Source organism: Filicampus tigris, chromosome 8 (assembly GCF_054856515.1).
Source record: "Filicampus tigris isolate MCC_2025a chromosome 8, RoL_Ftig_1.0, whole genome shotgun sequence".
NCBI lineage: Eukaryota > Metazoa > Chordata > Actinopteri > Syngnathiformes > Syngnathidae > Filicampus > Filicampus tigris.
The window spans coordinates 26,932,583-26,950,244 of record NC_141224.1 but is presented as its reverse complement, the minus strand read 5'-3'; the positions used below and the strand labels follow the sequence as shown (position 1 = coordinate 26,950,244).

Genomic DNA, 17,662 nt, shown 5'->3' with positions numbered 1-17,662 from the left:
TGCAGACCACTTCAGAAGTAAAATCAATAACATAAGATCCAGTTTTTTTAGCCCGTCAAACCAAAAGTTTCAGTAAACCTGGACAATCACATTTACCTGAGGAAACACTGGAAAGTTTTGCCCTGGTTGACGTAAGGACACTTGGTCGAGTTTTTTCCCAGGTAAATCCAACAACCTGCCTTTTGGATCCAATTCCCACATTTCTTTTTAAGACATTTTATGGATTTTTTGAGGAACAAATTTTAAACAAAGTCATTTGCTCTCTCCAGACGGGTGTCTTCCCCGCCGCCTTTAAAATGGCGGCGGTGAAGCCCCTTCTGAAGAAGAGGAACTCTGACCCCAGCGTTTTTAATAATTACAGACCTGTATCCAACTTACCATTTTTAAGTAAGATTTTAGAAAAACTCGTGTTTCTCCAATTAAATCACTTTTTAAACACAAATAATATTTTAGAGAAATATCAATCTGGTTTTAGGATGAACCACATTACTGAGACTGCTCTTTTAAGGATTTTAAATGATATTAGGTATACTGCAGATGTGAGAAAACTCACAGTCTTGGTGCTACTGGATCTAAGCGCTGCTTTTGATACAGTAGATCACCAAATTTTATTAAATAGACTTAAAAACCTAGTGGGCATCTCTGGTACTGTTTTTAACTGGTTTTATTCCTATCTCACAGACCGATCTTTTTTTGTAAATATGGATACTTGTTCCTCGAGAACCCATGAAATTAAATGTGGGGTTCCCCAAGGTTCAATTTTAGGCCCGATACTTTTTAATCTTTATATGCTTCCCCTTGGGGGTGTCATCAGGAGACACGGCGTCAGCTTCCACAGCTATGCTGATGACACACAGATGTATATTGCCGTGTCTCCTGATGAAACAGGACCCATTGACCCTTTTAAATTGCATTTTAGATATTAAGTCATGGATGGCAGAGAATTTCCTACAGCTCAATCAGGACAAAACTGAGGTTTTAGTTGTCGGCCCTGAAGGTCAGAGAGAGAAACTTTTACCAAAACTACAAGATTTTAAACCCTCAGAATGTGGGAAGAATCTGGGCGTCATCTTTGACTCTGAGCTCAGTTTTAATCATCATATTAAAAATGTAACCAAGATAGGTTTCTATCATCTTAAGAACATCGCTGGAGTCCGCCTGTTTCTCTCTCAGGCTAACACGGAAGTGCTGATGCATGCTTTTATTTCCTGTTGTTTAGATTATTGTAACGTCCTGCTCTCTGGCCTCCCCAAAAAGAGTCTCTTTTCTTTACAACTACTCCAGAATTCAGCAGCTCGGGTGCTGACGAGAACCAGAGGGCGGGAGCACATTACACCAGTTTTAAAACCGCTGCATTGGCTACCCCTGTGTTTCAGGATCGATTTTAAGGTACTTTTATTAGCTTATAAATGTCTTAATGGTCTTGGGCCATCTTATTTATCCGATTTGCTTTTATCATACCAGCCCTTGCGGATCCTGAGGTCCTCTGGCGCGGCCTTTTAATTATTCCATGGGTGAGGACCAAAACGCATGACGCATGTTTTGGACATTTTTACTGGACAGCACTTTGAGTTGCATTCTTTTTGTATGAAAAGTGCTATATAAATAAATTTGATTGATTGATTCATTACAAATTTTGTAATGGTATTACACATTTATGGTCATCATACACAATCAGCTAAATATCTTAAATACCTTTGAGGTGGTTTTCTAGGCAATTTTTGGGAGGATGTGGTTTGCCATATTAAGCCATCCGGCTCCCCTTATGACTCCGTGCCTCCTCACTTCTTTAAGGAGTTTCTCCCCAGTATTGGTGAATCGGTTTTGGCCATTATCAACAGCAGCCTGTCTCCTGGTGTAATCCCCCAACATTCTAAACATGCTGTAGTGCAACCCCTGTTTAAGCACGTTTCTACGATTAAAGCTGGGAGCGCTGTTGCGTGTTTCTCCCTTTAAAGCCGGGAGAGTGTATATGTCATTTTCTTTTTTTTTAATCCAATTCTCAGTCTCTTAGCCAATGGAATGCATCAGGATATACATGTGACGGTGTCGTGTGTTGTCCGAGGATATCCGTAATTTCTTACGAGGAGTAATGGAGGCACAGTCGAGCTCTGATATAAGTCACGGCAGTGATATAGATGACACGCTCGCGGACTTTAAAGCTGTGAAACCTAGGGATGGGATTTTCGACCAATTTGCCCGCTGACTAGTCTCAAATTTTTATTTGCGACTAGTCGACTTGTCTATAAGCAAGAAAACTTGAAATTTAATACATATTGAATTCAAAGTTTACAATGCAAATACTTTGTGTATTTAGGGGCTATTTTAGCCCAAACATTCAGGACAGTTTGTTCATTTAAATTATATTGATATAACAACAACTGACTGAATAAAGGTGAACAATTGAAAGAGAAATACATTTCTGATACATTTGCCATTGCAATGCATGGCATTTATTATGAATAATGTAATGAGTAATGGTACTGACTCCCAGTCCAGCAGGGTCTCATTCTCCAGCACCATGTGAGCGGCATTATCATGCACACAGGCGAAGACTTTATTTTCTAGTGCCCATGTACCCATCACACTCCGCAGGTGAGCAGCCAAGTTTTCATCTGCGTATCTTTCCCCCAAGGTGCATGTCTGAAGCACACAGCTGCGGAGATGTCCACATATGACACGTTATAGTCATCTAAGATTCGGTGGCTATGGACGTCCATCCGTCTGTAGTTATGGCCACATACAGTAGTTGACCTGCTCAATCGCTCGTAGCATCTCCTCTTTTATTTGGTTATGGTTACTCTCGAGTTGGGGCGTGATTGTTTTTTGCGACTTAGCACCGTATACTCAGGCTCGATATACTGCATTCATTTTTCAAACCCTTTGCCCTCAACAAAAGAAAGTGGCAGCATATCGCGGGCAGTCATTTCACAAATTAGTTGGTTAATCTTTGCTGTGCGGTGAGCGTCGCAGCGCCTGGCTGTAACAAACGCTCTCATGCTCGTCTGCCTGGCCCCGCCGCCATACCCACAGGGCCATCGTCGACCTGTAGGTTCAGCATAAACTCGCTTAGTCTACTACTACTACTACTACTACTACTACTACTACTACTACTACTACTACTACTACTACTACTCTATTCTACTCTACCGGAGCGATGAGAAATCACATCCAAAGGAAACACCTCAATGGAAGAAACGGTGCCGGGGTTTTTTTCGTGGTAGCTTCGACATCTTCAGAATTTACTTTTCTAAATATTATTCCCAAAACGTAGTATCCCCGCCCCCTACTATGTGTACGTGTGGGCGGGTGGGAGGGGAGCAATTCTCTCGGTGCTCAGCTTGTTGACAGGCAGAGGCATGAGGAACAAGATGCGTGATACTTAATGCAGTGTTTAACCGACTAATAAAATACTAAACGTTTAATAAATCGTATACGGTTAAACGGTTAAACGTCTAGTCGCACACATCCCTGATGAAACCATCAAAACGTGATGTATGGTTAAGATGTATGTTCGTAGACGATTTCAATCTCTTTGTAAAAGAACACAGCATGGTAATTACCACCTGATTTTCTTTATTAAATTTAGTGCTTCACTTGCATCTTTGATTGAAACAGTAAAGATTAATAAATTCGGGCCTGTGTGAAAGCCACACGTCTAAGCTCTCAAATTTTGGGGGAATGTCAGGTTTTCAAGGGTGACTCCAAAGACGACCGTAGGTTTTGGAGAGATGTCTCATGAGGGGCTTTAGGCTTTAATGGGTTAAGAAACCTGCTCTTGATCAAGGTGTGCTGTCAATTTTTAGACCCATTTCTAAGATGCCTTTTATTTTTAAAATTCTGGAAAACGTGGTGCACTCACAGTTAAAATATTTCTTGGTATTTCTTGGATGAACATAATGTCATGGAAGTTTTCCAGTCAGACTTCATCATGATGCATAGCGCAGAGTCAGCCCTGTTATGTGTTTTTAATGATCCTCCTGGAAACTGACACTGGAGACTATGTCTTTTGTTTGTTGGATTTGACTGCAGCATTCGATATGGTGGAACACGGTATTCTTTTGGCTCGTTTGCAACTCCAAGTGGGCATTAGTGGAAGCGCTATAGAGTGGTTTGGATCCTATTTGGCTGGCAGGACCTTTTCTTTTAGCCTAGGTTCCCCTGTGTCCCGCTCTGCCCCTCTATCATATGGTGTTCCACAGGGTTCTATTTTGGGACCCTTGCTGTTGTAGCGATCATGGGGGTCACTCGTAAGAGTGTCGATAGTTAATAGCGGCCGGGAGCAATGCCTGCATTAGTCCTGCTCGCCTCTAGGGGCACTACGTCAAAATTTTAGGTTATTTAGAGGGGAATTTGACGAAAAACCTCATTACATCAGTCTTGAGAAGTGAAGGCACTACAATGAAATACGTTGTAAGCTCTTGGAATAAAATAGTTTGATACCTTGACCCAAACACACACAATTCACGCTTGGCTTCTGAATATGGACAAAGTTTACCATTAAGGACGGGAGTGCATAACCTCGTTTCTACCACTAGAGCCGGGAGCTCTGTTGTGTCTTTCTACCTTTAAAGCTGGGCGAGCGGATACGTCTGTGTCTTTTTTAATCCAATTCTCCGTCTCTTAGACAATTTAATGCATCAGAATACACACGTGACGGTGTCGCAAGACCACGGAGGATGTCGCAGAATTATTTTGAGCCGTAGGCTAATGGCGGACGCCGTCGATCACCGGGAGCAATGAAATAAGTAACAGCAGTGACATATAGACAATGCGCTTGTGGACTTTGAACCAGTGGAACCAGTCGAACGTGATGTATGGTTTGTAGACAATGACGATATTGACGTGTTTGTAACAGAATAGATGGTAATTACCACTCGATTTTAGTAAAATAGTGCTTCTCTTGCTCTGACACATTATTTTTACATCTTTGATTATAACAGTAAATAATAATGAATGAACTTCACGTTTTCAAGGGGAATTCCAAAGGCGACCTTATGTTTTGGGGAGCTGTCGAGCCAGCTTAATGGGTTAACTACAACTAGTGAAATATACAAGTAAATACTATGATATGGCAAGCCTAAATAAATGGGAAAAAGGAAAACAAATATCAAAAATAATTGGGAGCTACAGGGAAAATAGGACATCTGATAGATGAGCGTGAGAGGGTGTAAGGATGACTAGAGAAATGCACAGCTCAATGCTAGCGTTCACTATCAATTTTGTATGCACCTACTTAAAATCCCTGGCGAGCTGCAGAGTGGTCACTTACGTTTGCAGAGTCTCACATGGGGAGCGAAGGGGGGAAGGACCTTCTCTCGTTTGCAGGTGGGAGGAAAAAAAAGGGAAAAAGAAAATGCAAAAGAAGGCTGCTGGGAGCGGGACCAAAAGCTTGGTTGGGTTCTCATGTGGGCCGGAAAGAGCAAAACCGGCGTGCTGCTTCAGCATTTCCTTCCCAGCGCCGAAGTCGGCTCATCTACCACATGTTCGTGGTGATGGAGGTTTGCAGAACCCCCAGAGCTTTTGCAGGTCGACCGCGGCCAATTTCCTGGCGCGTGGGAGCGCAATCAAAAATGCAGCCAAAAGATTAAATAAAATTAACGAGAGAGAGAGAGAGAGAGAGAGAGAGAGAGAGAGAGAGAGAGAGAGAGAGAGAGAGAGAGAGAGAGGAGAGACAAAGGCCAGGCGTTTTTGTCTCCTTACGAAAAAGGGGAGGTGGTGAAGTGTCCGTTCCCAAACCCCCTAGCTCACGTTTTCAAGTGAGCCTCAATTCGTGACAATAAATTTTGATTTGCGTCTATTGAATTGTCCTGATTACAACCTTTGTGGATTTCACAATTCTTAACTGGCATCAATTTTCATACTTCAGCTAGAAACATCTCATTCTGAATGCCTCCAAAGTTTAGGAGTCAAAGATATGAGCTTAAACCTATATCTACACTTATCTATAAACAATATGGGGCACGTCATTGCGTCTGTGGGATGGTAAGGTAAGCAACACTGTTTTATTTATTTATTTTTTCCTTACTTGCCCACGTGTCAGGAATGCGGCACCTGCGTGTGACGTGGTACAGGTTAAGTCCGTTCTCGATGTCGATTGGGACCACTTGGATAGATTAAATATGCAGACCGGAAATTGGCGATGCCCAGCTCTGCTAAATATAGTGACGTTGCAAAGTTGGCAACACTGCAGGCATGTTGTAGCTCTTACTCGCTTGTACCATCCGCTCACATATTTTATGTTTATTTTTTTACTTCATAAACACCACAATGGACCGGTCAGACAGGAAAGAGCTGGCTGTGTCCCACAGGTGGAGAAGAGTTTGCAACTGCAAAGTAGTACTTGGGATGCCCTGTGGCAACATGCTTCCTCACACCGGTTTGGGGGAGGAGATATATAAATAAAATGTGATTGATTGATTGATTGATATATGTATCGTACATTACACGTGTACCGGGCATCTTGTGCACATTAGACACAATAAAAACAGTCATGTGTGGGGTCTCTCACATTTAAAAATTTGGATAAGAGATTAAAATTGGTCAGTGTGTAACTCAAATGTGCACACACAAAACACACAACACATTTTATGGCATGCACAAATAGCAGATTATGCAGAAAATGGAATGGAGTCATTGCAATGTATCTGCCACCTCATCACAAATGTCTCCAGGAAATGTAAGTGGAAGTTACCATAGTGGTTAGATCAAGATTACAAGTTATCATGTGAAACCCCTTGTCACTCACTACCTCCACTGTGCGTGCAGTCAAATGGTGACAGTCGTAAGAGTGTTTCAGTTTACAGAGGCTCTGTCTGAAAAGGGTGACACAGCAGAAGTTAGCCTGCTTTGGGCCACTTGGCAATGGTCAGAATTCAGAGGTGGCTCCAAACACCTGGTGGAGGCAAAAACTTCCATGACAACAAGTGAATCAACGACATAGTCTTGAAACAAGGTTTTGTAAAATTTGGAAATGATGGCTTTGCACAAATACCAGCAAATTCATTTGCAGTCTGAATGCGGAGGTAAACTGCTACGGAGGGAGTCTAAGAATCTCTAGAAGTTTCCATTAATGCACCCAAATTTTGCTCATTATTAATTTTAATAGTTGCTAAAAGGGTTTAAAATTTCCTTTGAGGAGCGTGAAGCACAAGTACTTACGGATGCAGGTAGGCTGGGAGCCGGACCATGTGAGATCTGGTAAACATAGGCGGGTTATGGAGCCCTGCAGGATGTGTCCCTGTTGGCACTGGAAGTCCACTCTGCTGCCCACCTGGACACAAACACACAGAAAACCAAGTGATCCAAAATATATATTTTTTAAATGATTATGTATTATGTGAGGGTAACAGATAACATCTTTGGAGTGGAGTTCCAATTTTTTGTTTTGTTTCAAGTGATCCAATCACAAAGCTGGCTTTGCTTTGCTTTCGTGTTTATTTCAACTGTGCTCATGTAAGTACAGATCCACTATCTGGAAATCAACAAAATTACAATCTTCAATGCAGCTCGATAAATCAATACACAAGAAGTACACAGTGTTCAGTGTTTTCTAAAACATAATTCATTCATTCACCTTAAAACCAGTTGTATAATTCATGAAGCCATGTTCGGGCACTCCTGGATTTTCACATGTGGTTCTTGAGGGCTCTGAAAAATAATTTGTGATGAGAAAAAGTAGCATTAGCTGAAGAGTATGAGAAAGTCAGTATAAAATGGATGATTAAAAAATAAGCAGTCTATTTATGGGCTTTATTTCTTGCCTTCTAACATTTTATAATGCCTTTATGATTTAATCTCACTTGAACTCAGTGAAAATAAACAATAGTAAACATAACTATACATAGAAATTAATCTTCATGTTTGAGACAGTGTTTAGCACCGATGCAGCGAGGCTGAGATCCACTCCAGGTGCCGTCCTCCTGGCATCTGCGTGTTGTTGATCCTACCAGCACATAAGGGGTACCGCAGTTAAATGTGACTTCTGACTTAAAGATGAAGCTGCGCCCTTCTCGCTGTCCCTTGTCAGGCGTACCAGGATATCCACAGAACTTGGCTGCGAAGGCAGAGAATTAAAAAAAAAAAATTAAAAAGTTGCAAAAATTATGATCTGATGGCAAACGTCCAACATACCGTAGATCACACATGTCAAAGTCAAGGCCCGCGGGCCACATCTGGCCTGCGAGAAAGTTTTCTACGGCCCCTGGGATGATATTGCTTTATTATTAGATCCGGCCCGCAGCAAGCCGGTGTGGGTAGCAGATGTGATCGGTTCCTTCGCGCCTGCCGATGACGTCACGCTTTAAAATATATTGTAGCGTCTTCCAAAAACAGACGTAGTTTAATTAGCACATTTTTATTAGTCCAACCGGCTACTGTGGGCCGCAGCCGACTCCCAATACTGTACGACAACCGTTCAGTCAAGAAAGAGCAATGGCTCTCCTCTTCGTCCACCTCCACTACTCTCGCTCGCATGCCCTCCCATCCAGCGAGCCACACGATGCATTCATTAAACCTCGGAAACAACACAGCTAACCCGATTCATTACACTATTTCTGCAATCTATTTCTTTGCATCTATGAGGGCCACCCCCTGGCTGTTGTTATAACGAACATTACGCCTACTTTTGGGAGGGTTGTCCTTCGGTCGTCTACGTGCCGACTGAAGACTTCATGTCAGTTTTCGTGGCTTTCAGAATTGAATTGTGGTGAAAAGTTATTTGGAGTAAAACACGCTTTATTAAGAAATACTTCATGTTAGAAATCTCACGTTTTATTATTAGTAATTGTTGGCATTTGATAAATTCATTGAGTTTTGATGTAGTGAGTAGTGCTGAGATGTCCCACAGTATGAGCAGGCATTGAACGCTCCTCGATCGCTAAGTGTTGATAGCAAGAGACGTGGTTTCTTTTCTTTTTCGTCCTTTGACACAGCTATCTAGTAGTTTGTTCGTGCCAGCAAACTCAGTATTTGCAGATTGCCCGTGTTTCACCACGTTTGTTGTTGTGTGTAAATGTTAAAAGGTGACTTTAATCATGTAGGTTCGTGTCAGGTAACTGCTGTACATAATAGCCTAGATATGTTCTCGATAGTGATGTCACTTTGATGAACACTAGTTATTTCGGCTAGTATGCTAACTATTCTAGTGATGTAACTTGTGAATGTGTATTGTATGTATTGTTTGGCTGTTTAATTGCGTAATACAGTGAACTGTAATGTTTAGGCATATTGTAAACTAATGGATGTGCATTGGATGATGTTGTTAGGTTATTCTTTGTCTATTGTTGCAGACCACAATAAATAGATGTGTCAAGTGGAATACGGGCCTGTGTTTTCTGACAGGAGCACCCACATTCATACCTTGCCACCCGAAAATAGAGTCAGCTGGAGACATCATACCAATCACATGATCCTCTCCATTTTACTGCACATTATGTACAGTTCATACAATCTTGCAGAATCTTGCAGCCCGAGTCAACCAGAAAATTGTTTCCAGTTTGGCAGGAGAAACGCAAACTTTCCGCTAATCTTGTTTCACAAGGCCGGCAGCGGCTTCTTCTCGAGTCATAAGCGGAAGTGACGTAAAAAAGTAGGAGTAATGTACTTTATTTTATTTTTCATTTAGTAACTCCGAACATAAAAACACAACATCCAGTGGGGTGACAAACATAGAGGCAAAGAAATATATTACAGAAATATAAAGCGTGACATCATCAGCTTGTCGTGAAGGACCCGATCCAATCTGGACGTTTTAAAAAATGAACATTCTATCAGTTCGGCTCGGCTTGTCGTAAATTTTTTATTTGGCCCTCCGTCCATTTGACTTTGACACCCCTGCCGTAGATGATCCATTTACAATGGCAAGTGTGAAGTTTTGTTGATTGTACTTAAAAAGTCAAATTGGGTAGACATTCATCCATTCATTCATCTCTGTAACAAAGCTACATTAAATGTTGAGTAAATGAATACTGAACACAAGCAGAGACCGCAAAGAAAAACAGAGTCAACTGCTGCTGATCACCCAGAACAACATTTTAAATGATGTTGTAACAACATCCGCAATAGATGAACACAAGTGGATGATAAATCTTTCAATTTTGCGGGTGATGTACATCTATTAAACTTGACTGTAGGACCGTCTCGGATAATGGATGGATGATGTGACTGAGTCATTTAGCTAGGGGGATAGGCAGTGGTATGCACAGATAGACCCCAGGTGGTGCTGAAGCACTTGCCCCTCTGCCCTCTCTCAAGACAGTGCCAGTAACATTTTTTTTTAACATTTTACTGAGGTCAATGTTGACAAAATCTTTGATAAGAGCTGCATGATTAAACATGCAGCTTTTATAAAAAATAATGCCCCGATATGCGCCCCCTCCGCACACACACTCGACCTCTGTGTTGACACAATCTTTGATAAGAGCTGCATGATTAAACATGCAGCTTTTATAAAAAATAATGCCCCGATATGCGCCCCCTCCGCACACACACTCGACCTCTGTTGCTCTCTCTTCATTTGTCACGTGAACGCAGCAGAGCAGTGGAGTGACTGAAAATCACGGTCGCAGTCAGAGACAGTGGGACACACACAGGCGTCTCCTCCCCTGCTCCACCAGCTATGTTTCTAACACATGTGAAATTGTATTGTTTGCCCTACCTGTAATTATTTTGTTGTGAAGTACAGCACAACTGAGCGGAAATTAGCGAACTGGCTACCTGATTAGCTAGGAACGAAGCTCTCCGTGTTCCATGCCTTAAAAAGCATTGAACTTTGCAGTGTTGTAATTTGACTTGTGAGGATTATTTTCACTTCAAAATATGACTAAAGTTCGTTTGACTACTACAACAATCTGCTGGTTTCCATGCAAGTCACAGGCAAAATCAATACTTTTTTTTTTTACACTCTTTATTGAACATTTACACCTGTTTTACAAATTGAAAATAGAAATAAAGTATTAAAAAAAAAAAAATTACATACATAATATATATATATATATATATATATATATATATATATAGTAAATCAATAAGTAAAATAATAATACTAATACAATTTAAACTAAAGGAAGACAAAACGTGGCATTTCCACCCTCCTACATTTCAAAATCAATGTTGCATTCAGTGGTTCTCCCGCTACCGTCCATTTGACCAGATATTTCAACCAAATCTTCGCCTATCAATGTTACATGTACATATTTACACCAATTGATATATGGGAAGAAGGAAAAGACAAGAGGAAAAAAAAAACACACCCAAAGATAACTGACAAAATAGACAACAAAACATGTCAACTTCTGTAGCTTTTAACTCGGGTACAATATCAAATCAAGTCCAATCTAATTGATGCTATGTAGTCCTTCCAACTTTTCCAAATTCTATCAAATTTATCCCCCGTAGTCTCAAAGTAAATGTCAATTTTTCCATCACATATATGTTTATCACCTCAACCCAATCCTCAAATCTCGGTATCTCATTGTTCTCTGGTAATCGTTTTTTTACTTGCCACCAACATTATCTTATACATATATTTATCTCCAAAGCTGGTAAAAGTAATTCCAGGTTTTCCCGAGTAAAATGCTTCAAACGTAAGTGAGAGATCTACCATCAGTATTTTATCCATGTTTCTTCAGCTCATGCCAATAACTGCCAATGGACGGACACCCCCAGAACACATGATAATGGTCTGCTTTTCCTGTGCCACATAATCTCCAACATTTTGTATCATGGTATTTTGTCTGTGATGGTGTCCTAAAAAATCTTACAACATTTTTCCACCAGTGTTCCCTCCAAGATAAAGAATAAGTTGTACTCCACTGCTTTTTATTTATAACTTCCCATTCTTCTACTGATATGACAATATTTGCTTCTCTCTCCCACTTCTCCTTTATATACACTGTATCATTCCCTTTTAATTCTTCAACTCCCATATAAATCCTGGAAATTAGATGTTTCCCCAGAGTAGACTTCTGTGCCGAAGTGAGCATTCCAAAAATGTCGGACCCCCTCCCCTCCAAGGTTGCCCCCCTTATTTGAGTCAGATAATGCCGCATTTGCAAGTACCTGAAATGATCTCGATTTGATAACCCATATTGCTCTTTCAACTCTTGAAAACTTGAAAAAAGAGTTCCCAAAATATTATTTTGAACTATTATTTAAGAGTTCCCAAAAATTCCAATTTCTAAAACCTCCTGTCTGTTCTGTTAGGAATAAATTCAGAATCACTCCCAATCCATCTTTGAATCTTACTTTGGGTTTTCAAATAGTTTCTGGATTAGGATTTCAGACCAAATGTTGAGTGATGAATTCAGCCATGGGTTTGACAATTCCTCAATATGTTTTCTCAAGTCCATGTCCACTATTATAGCTTGTATAGGGACACCATCGGTTGTGCTTTCTTCAATATCTTTCCATTTAGCTGAGTAAGAGGGATCGCTCACATATAATAATATCTTTAATTGAGCCGCCTGATAGTAGCATGGGATTCCCAGTCGTCCTTTATTTTTAGGTAACTGCAACATTCCGTACCTAATTCTCTGTCTCTGCCCCTGCCAGACAAATCTTGAAATCATTTTATCCCACTCCCTAAATTCCCCTCCTGTTACCTCCACTGGCAGACTCTGAAACAGGTACCGAAGCCTCGGCAGTATATACATTTTAATCACCTCTACTCTTTGTGATATGGTCATATAGGGTATCAGATTCCATCTGGAAATATCCAATTTAATTTTTCTAATCAGCGGATCAAAGTTAATGGCTTTCAATTGTCCTACATTTCGGGGAAGATTTATTCCCAGATATTTGATTGCTTCTGAGTCCATTTTATCTCATAATTGTCCATAATCTCCTGGGATGGTCTATAATTGAAAGTGATGACCTGGGTCTTTTGTATATTAATTTTATACCCTGAAAAATGCCCATAATCTATAAGGGTTGACATGAGTGCAGGAAAGGATGTGTCTGGGTTGGATAAGTATAATAATACATCGTCTGCAAAAAGCGCTATTTTTTGTACCCCTCCCCCCATAGCAATACCAGTTATATTCTCATTTTGTTTTATCCATCTTCCAAGAGGTTCTAGAAAAATTGCAAAGAGTAAAGGACTCGCCGCACATCCTTGTCGACATCCTCGTTCCAGTGTAAATAAGTTCGACAGACTCCCCTTAACCCTAATCCTGGCTGTAGGTGTATTGTACAAAGCGTGTATGGTCTTAATAAAGCTCCTGTGGAACCGAAACCGTTCCCGCACTTTATATCGGAAATCCCAAACCGAATCAAATGCTTTTTCCGCGTCTATTCCTACCACTATTCCTCCCATCCGATTTTTTATCATATGGTGCAGCACGTGGAGGGTGCGCCTAATATTATCCTGCGTCTGTCTCCGTTTTATAAAACCCGTCTGATCCAACTAGATTATGCCTGGCAAAATTATTTCTAGACGTCTCGCTAGGATGGCTGTGAACAATTGATAATCTTGGTTAAGAACACTGATGGGCCTGTAGCTGGAGCATTCCTTTTCGTCTTTTCCCTCCTTCGGAATCACCGATATAATAGCTTCTCTCCAAGAGTAAGGAATTCCTCCCTCCTTTGACACCCAGTTAAATGTTTTGTGTAAAAGTGGTATCAATGTTACCCTCAGCGATTTATACCACACTTTGGTATATCCATCAGTTCCAGGGGATTTGTTGGGTTTAAGATTAGAAATTGCTCTGTTTATTTCCTCAACTGTTATTTCAGCTATCAAAGACTCATTCTCTTCTCTTGTTACTTGGGGTAAATTTAATTTTTCAAAAAACTGGTCCATCTGGAGTTCATTACATGCTTTTGATTGAGCATAGAGATTCGTATAATAACTTTCAAAGCATTTTTGTATTTCCTTAGTTTTAGTCACCATTGACCGTGTTTGTGGGTCTCTTATTTTGTAGATTGAGTTTTTCGCCTCCTGTTTTTTCAATTTATATGCTAAGCATTTTGTTGACTTACCCCCTACTTCGTAATAGCTTTGTTTTATAAACAATAGCTTTTTTAAATCTCCTGCGTATATACCGTATTTTCCGGGCTATAAGCCGCACCGTTATATAAGCCGCACCCACTCTATTTTTATAATATTTTGGAAAAGAAACTGTTTTGTTTTATGTTAATAAAGTCAGCCAATCTAACACACGACGTACTAAATCAACAATAGCATTTCACATCGAAACAACAGAACAGACGTAACATCAGCCAATCACATTCATGTGCGCTTCACGGACCTCTAGGAAAATATAGATTCAAAGCATTACAGCACCTAATGCAATAACCTAGTCTAAGGCGCCCTCGCCTGTTGAACTCCTCCACCTGCAGTCACATCTAGTTAATGGAAAATGTATTGCATTCAATTGTACTGTCATTCCGGTTAGAGCGCCCTGAGCGGTGGAAGAAAAATCCACAGAATAGCCGCACCGGACTATAGGCCGCATGGCTCAAAATCTAGGAAAAAAGTTGCGTCTTATAGTCTGGAAATCCCTGCTCTCTTTTTTTTAATTTCTTCATTTGTGCTCTCTTCCAAATTCCCCTTATGCTCACGTTCTAGTTGCTTTAAATCTGTTTTCAGAGTATCAAATTTGAACTGCCTTAGCTTTTTAAGATATGCTCATTTAGCTATTAACATACCTCTCAAAACAGCCTTAAATGTATCCCAAAGCACCGCCGGGGAAACCTCAGCATTGTTGTTTTCTTTTATATACATTTCGAGTTCTTTCACAATTTCTTCCTTTATTTGTCCTTTTAATAGATTTGGGTTCAGTCTCCAGATTGTTGTTTTTTTCTCACTTTCCAGGCGAAGTGTTAGATAAAGAGGACTGTGGTCTGAAAAATCCCCCAATCATTACCCGATATCACATTTTTCAACTCGATACATATCCTTAGCATATTACCTAGGAAGTAATCAATCCTTGAGTATATATTGTGTGGTGGTGAATAATAAATGTAGTCCTTACTGGAGGGATGTAAATCTCTCCATACATCCCCCATTCCCATTTCACATAATAGACCCTTTATTTTTTTGCTAGTCATAGCTAGTCATTTTTTTGTATTGCTTTTCCACAGGAGTCTTACTTGTGGGTGTAGTCTTTGGTTCAAATCACCCCCAGCAATCAGAGTACCCTCTGCCTGTGATGTCATCAAATCAAACATCTGTCTGTAAAAATTCCACTCTGAGCCTGGTGGAGCATATATATTGAGAAAGGACACCATCTCCCCCTCATGTTTCCCCTTAACCAAGATATATTGCCCCTCTCCATCACGTCACCGATACTTTTTCAAATGAGATTCTCCCCGAAATTAGGATAGCTACCCCTCTCCGGTGGCCTGGCTTTTAAGAAGAGGATAATATTTGGTTGGAACCATTTCTTTTAAGCTTAGAATGTTCCTTCTCAGTCAGATGGGTCTCCTGCAAAAATATCACCCCACCTTCTTCTTTTTTCATCTTACTCAATATCGTACTCCTTTTGGTTGGGTTGAGTACACCATTCACATTATATGAGACTACACTAATGCTATTTTTGGATGCCATTGTTCGTCGGACAAAGTGACATTTGACTCATTCTCCCTTTCATATTTAACCCCCTTTCGCTACAAAACCAATATTGAACTATATACAATGTTGAACAAACATGTAACAAAACATTCACAATACAAACTTCCTTATGTGAGGTCTGAATGTTGACCCTGTGTGAGCTTTGATTTTCTGTCCGCTCAGAGGGATGTCCTCTGCTCCCTGGGTGCAGAGGGCCCTCGCTGCCTTGTCCATAAATCTGCAATTAAGTGCTACTCCGACACCCTTTGCTTGTGAGGATACACATTTGGAAAAAGATCACTTGTACAAAACGCTGCAACCTGAAGAAAACTGAAACATGTTTCTCACCTCTGTTGTCCAGAAACCTTTATCCCTCCTTAATCGCTTGACATTATCAAATGTTCACCTAAGCGTCTCGATTTTTCCGGAAAGCTTGCAGCTTCTGTTTATATCCAATCGAAATCTCCGTCGCGCCACTTGCTTCCGCCGTGCGGGTCTTCATCCACATCAGTCGTTTAATCCGCTCCGTACAAGTGTCCGGTACCTCCACGACCTCCACCTCAAAGCCTCGGGCCACAGGTCTTTCGTCGCCTCCGCCGCCGTGTTATAGACGCGTGCTTCTCCGTCATAGAACACCCAAAGCTTTGCCGGGAAAGGTGCCTGGAAGCGGATGTGTTTCCCTCGTAGTGCCCTCTTTGCCTCTGTGTACTCTTCGCGTCTTTTCAGAACCTCAGAAATACTTTTCTTCCGTCGTAGATGAAACCCCTTTTCTGCCACGCTATCTTAATAAGTTCTTCTTTACTCCGGAAACTTTGTAGCTTCATCACAATGGACCTCGGTGGTGAATCTTTGGGGGGCTGCGACACAAGCGCTCGGTGTGCTCTTTCGATCTTCATGTCAAACGAGGGAGGCAAGTCCAGTTTCTCTCGGAGAAGTTTTTCGACAAAAGTGATCATCGATTGGGCTTCCCTCTGCTCCTTCTTTCACGCCATGAATTCGGAAATTCTCCCTGCGTTCGCGGCCCTCCAAATCCGTCATTCTCATCTCCATCTGCCTCTGCAGCTCCACGAGCTCCATCGTAGCTTCCTCCAGACTATGGGTGTGCTCCTCCACTTCCACAACCCGCCTCTCAACATCATCGATTCTGTTGTTTGTCTTCTTAATGTCCTCCTTAAATTCTTGCAAACTCTCAGAGTTCTCCCGGCGAAAGTCTTGTATCTCTTGCAGAATCATGTCCATGTTTGCCATATTCTCCACAGGTCGTTCTGTTTCTTCTATCTCTTGGATTGGTCACGTTTTCCGCTTGGCTTTCTTTTCCGCGCCCGTAGATTCAATCAATTCTTTGGCTAGCTTAATGCCCTCTCCTCCGAATTTCGCTGCTTCACTTGTTGGCTGAGCTTGCAGGCCTGTTAGCTTAGCTGGCTCGTTGTTCTTGTCGATGGTGAAATCTGCGTTTTTATTTGACATTCAACTTCTTCCATTATTTTTTCTCATTGCCCTTACTATGACACTCTTATATTTATTATCAATTTCTCAAATCGACGTGACCATTGGGCTTTCTTAGTCTCAATGTCGGAGAGCTCGCTATTTATGCTGCCGGCATGTTGAAGTCCCCGTACACGTGTCAGCAATACATTTTTTTTAATTGCAAAACACAGATGATACAAAATTGTTGAATAAGGAACAATTGTATCAATAATACAAATACAATACAAGAACAAATAGGACAATCAGTCAAGATAACGATTAAAAATACAGAGCAAATAAAAGAGGTTAAAAAATATAGAAAAAGGTTATGCTACAACATTCTAGGGGCAAACATTTTTTAAAAAACACCTTTAAATTACTGCAAATCTCCATGGTTTTCAGAGACTTTTGTTTGTTAGAATACTTAATAGAAAGAATGTAACATCTAAATTAGTTATAAAAGGCAGTATAGCATGGCTTTCTTGCATGGAATTTACAACAATGAATGTGATATTTTGACCAAGTACCAAAGTACCAAGTATTTAGTATTAAGTATTTAGTACAAAAAGATTTATCAGATAATATGCATTACTTTTTTCCATGGTATCCTAAAAAAAAAAAAAACATTTTTCCAAGCGATTA

The 17,662-nt window shown here is 40.7% G+C and overlaps 1 protein-coding gene across 7 annotated transcripts in view; it reads right to left on the bottom strand.

The window, feature by feature from the left end:
• Positions 1-17,662, bottom strand: part of LOC147144176 (CUB and sushi domain-containing protein 3-like) — a 708,031-nt gene that overhangs the window by 39,656 nt on the left and 650,713 nt on the right. For all 7 annotated transcript variants that reach the window (XR_015087709.1, XR_015087711.1, XR_015087710.1 and 4 more), the window contains exons 62-64: positions 7,883-8,056; positions 7,577-7,650; positions 7,162-7,273 (exon numbers count right to left, since the gene is read on the bottom strand). Coding sequence is in view for 4 of the 7 variants with exons in the window: in XM_086037006.1 (XP_085893132.1) it covers positions 7,162-7,273; positions 7,577-7,650; positions 7,883-8,056 (360 nt within the window). In the remaining 3 variants the exon portion in view is untranslated. The remainder of the gene's footprint in view (positions 1-7,161; positions 7,274-7,576; positions 7,651-7,882; positions 8,057-17,662) is intronic.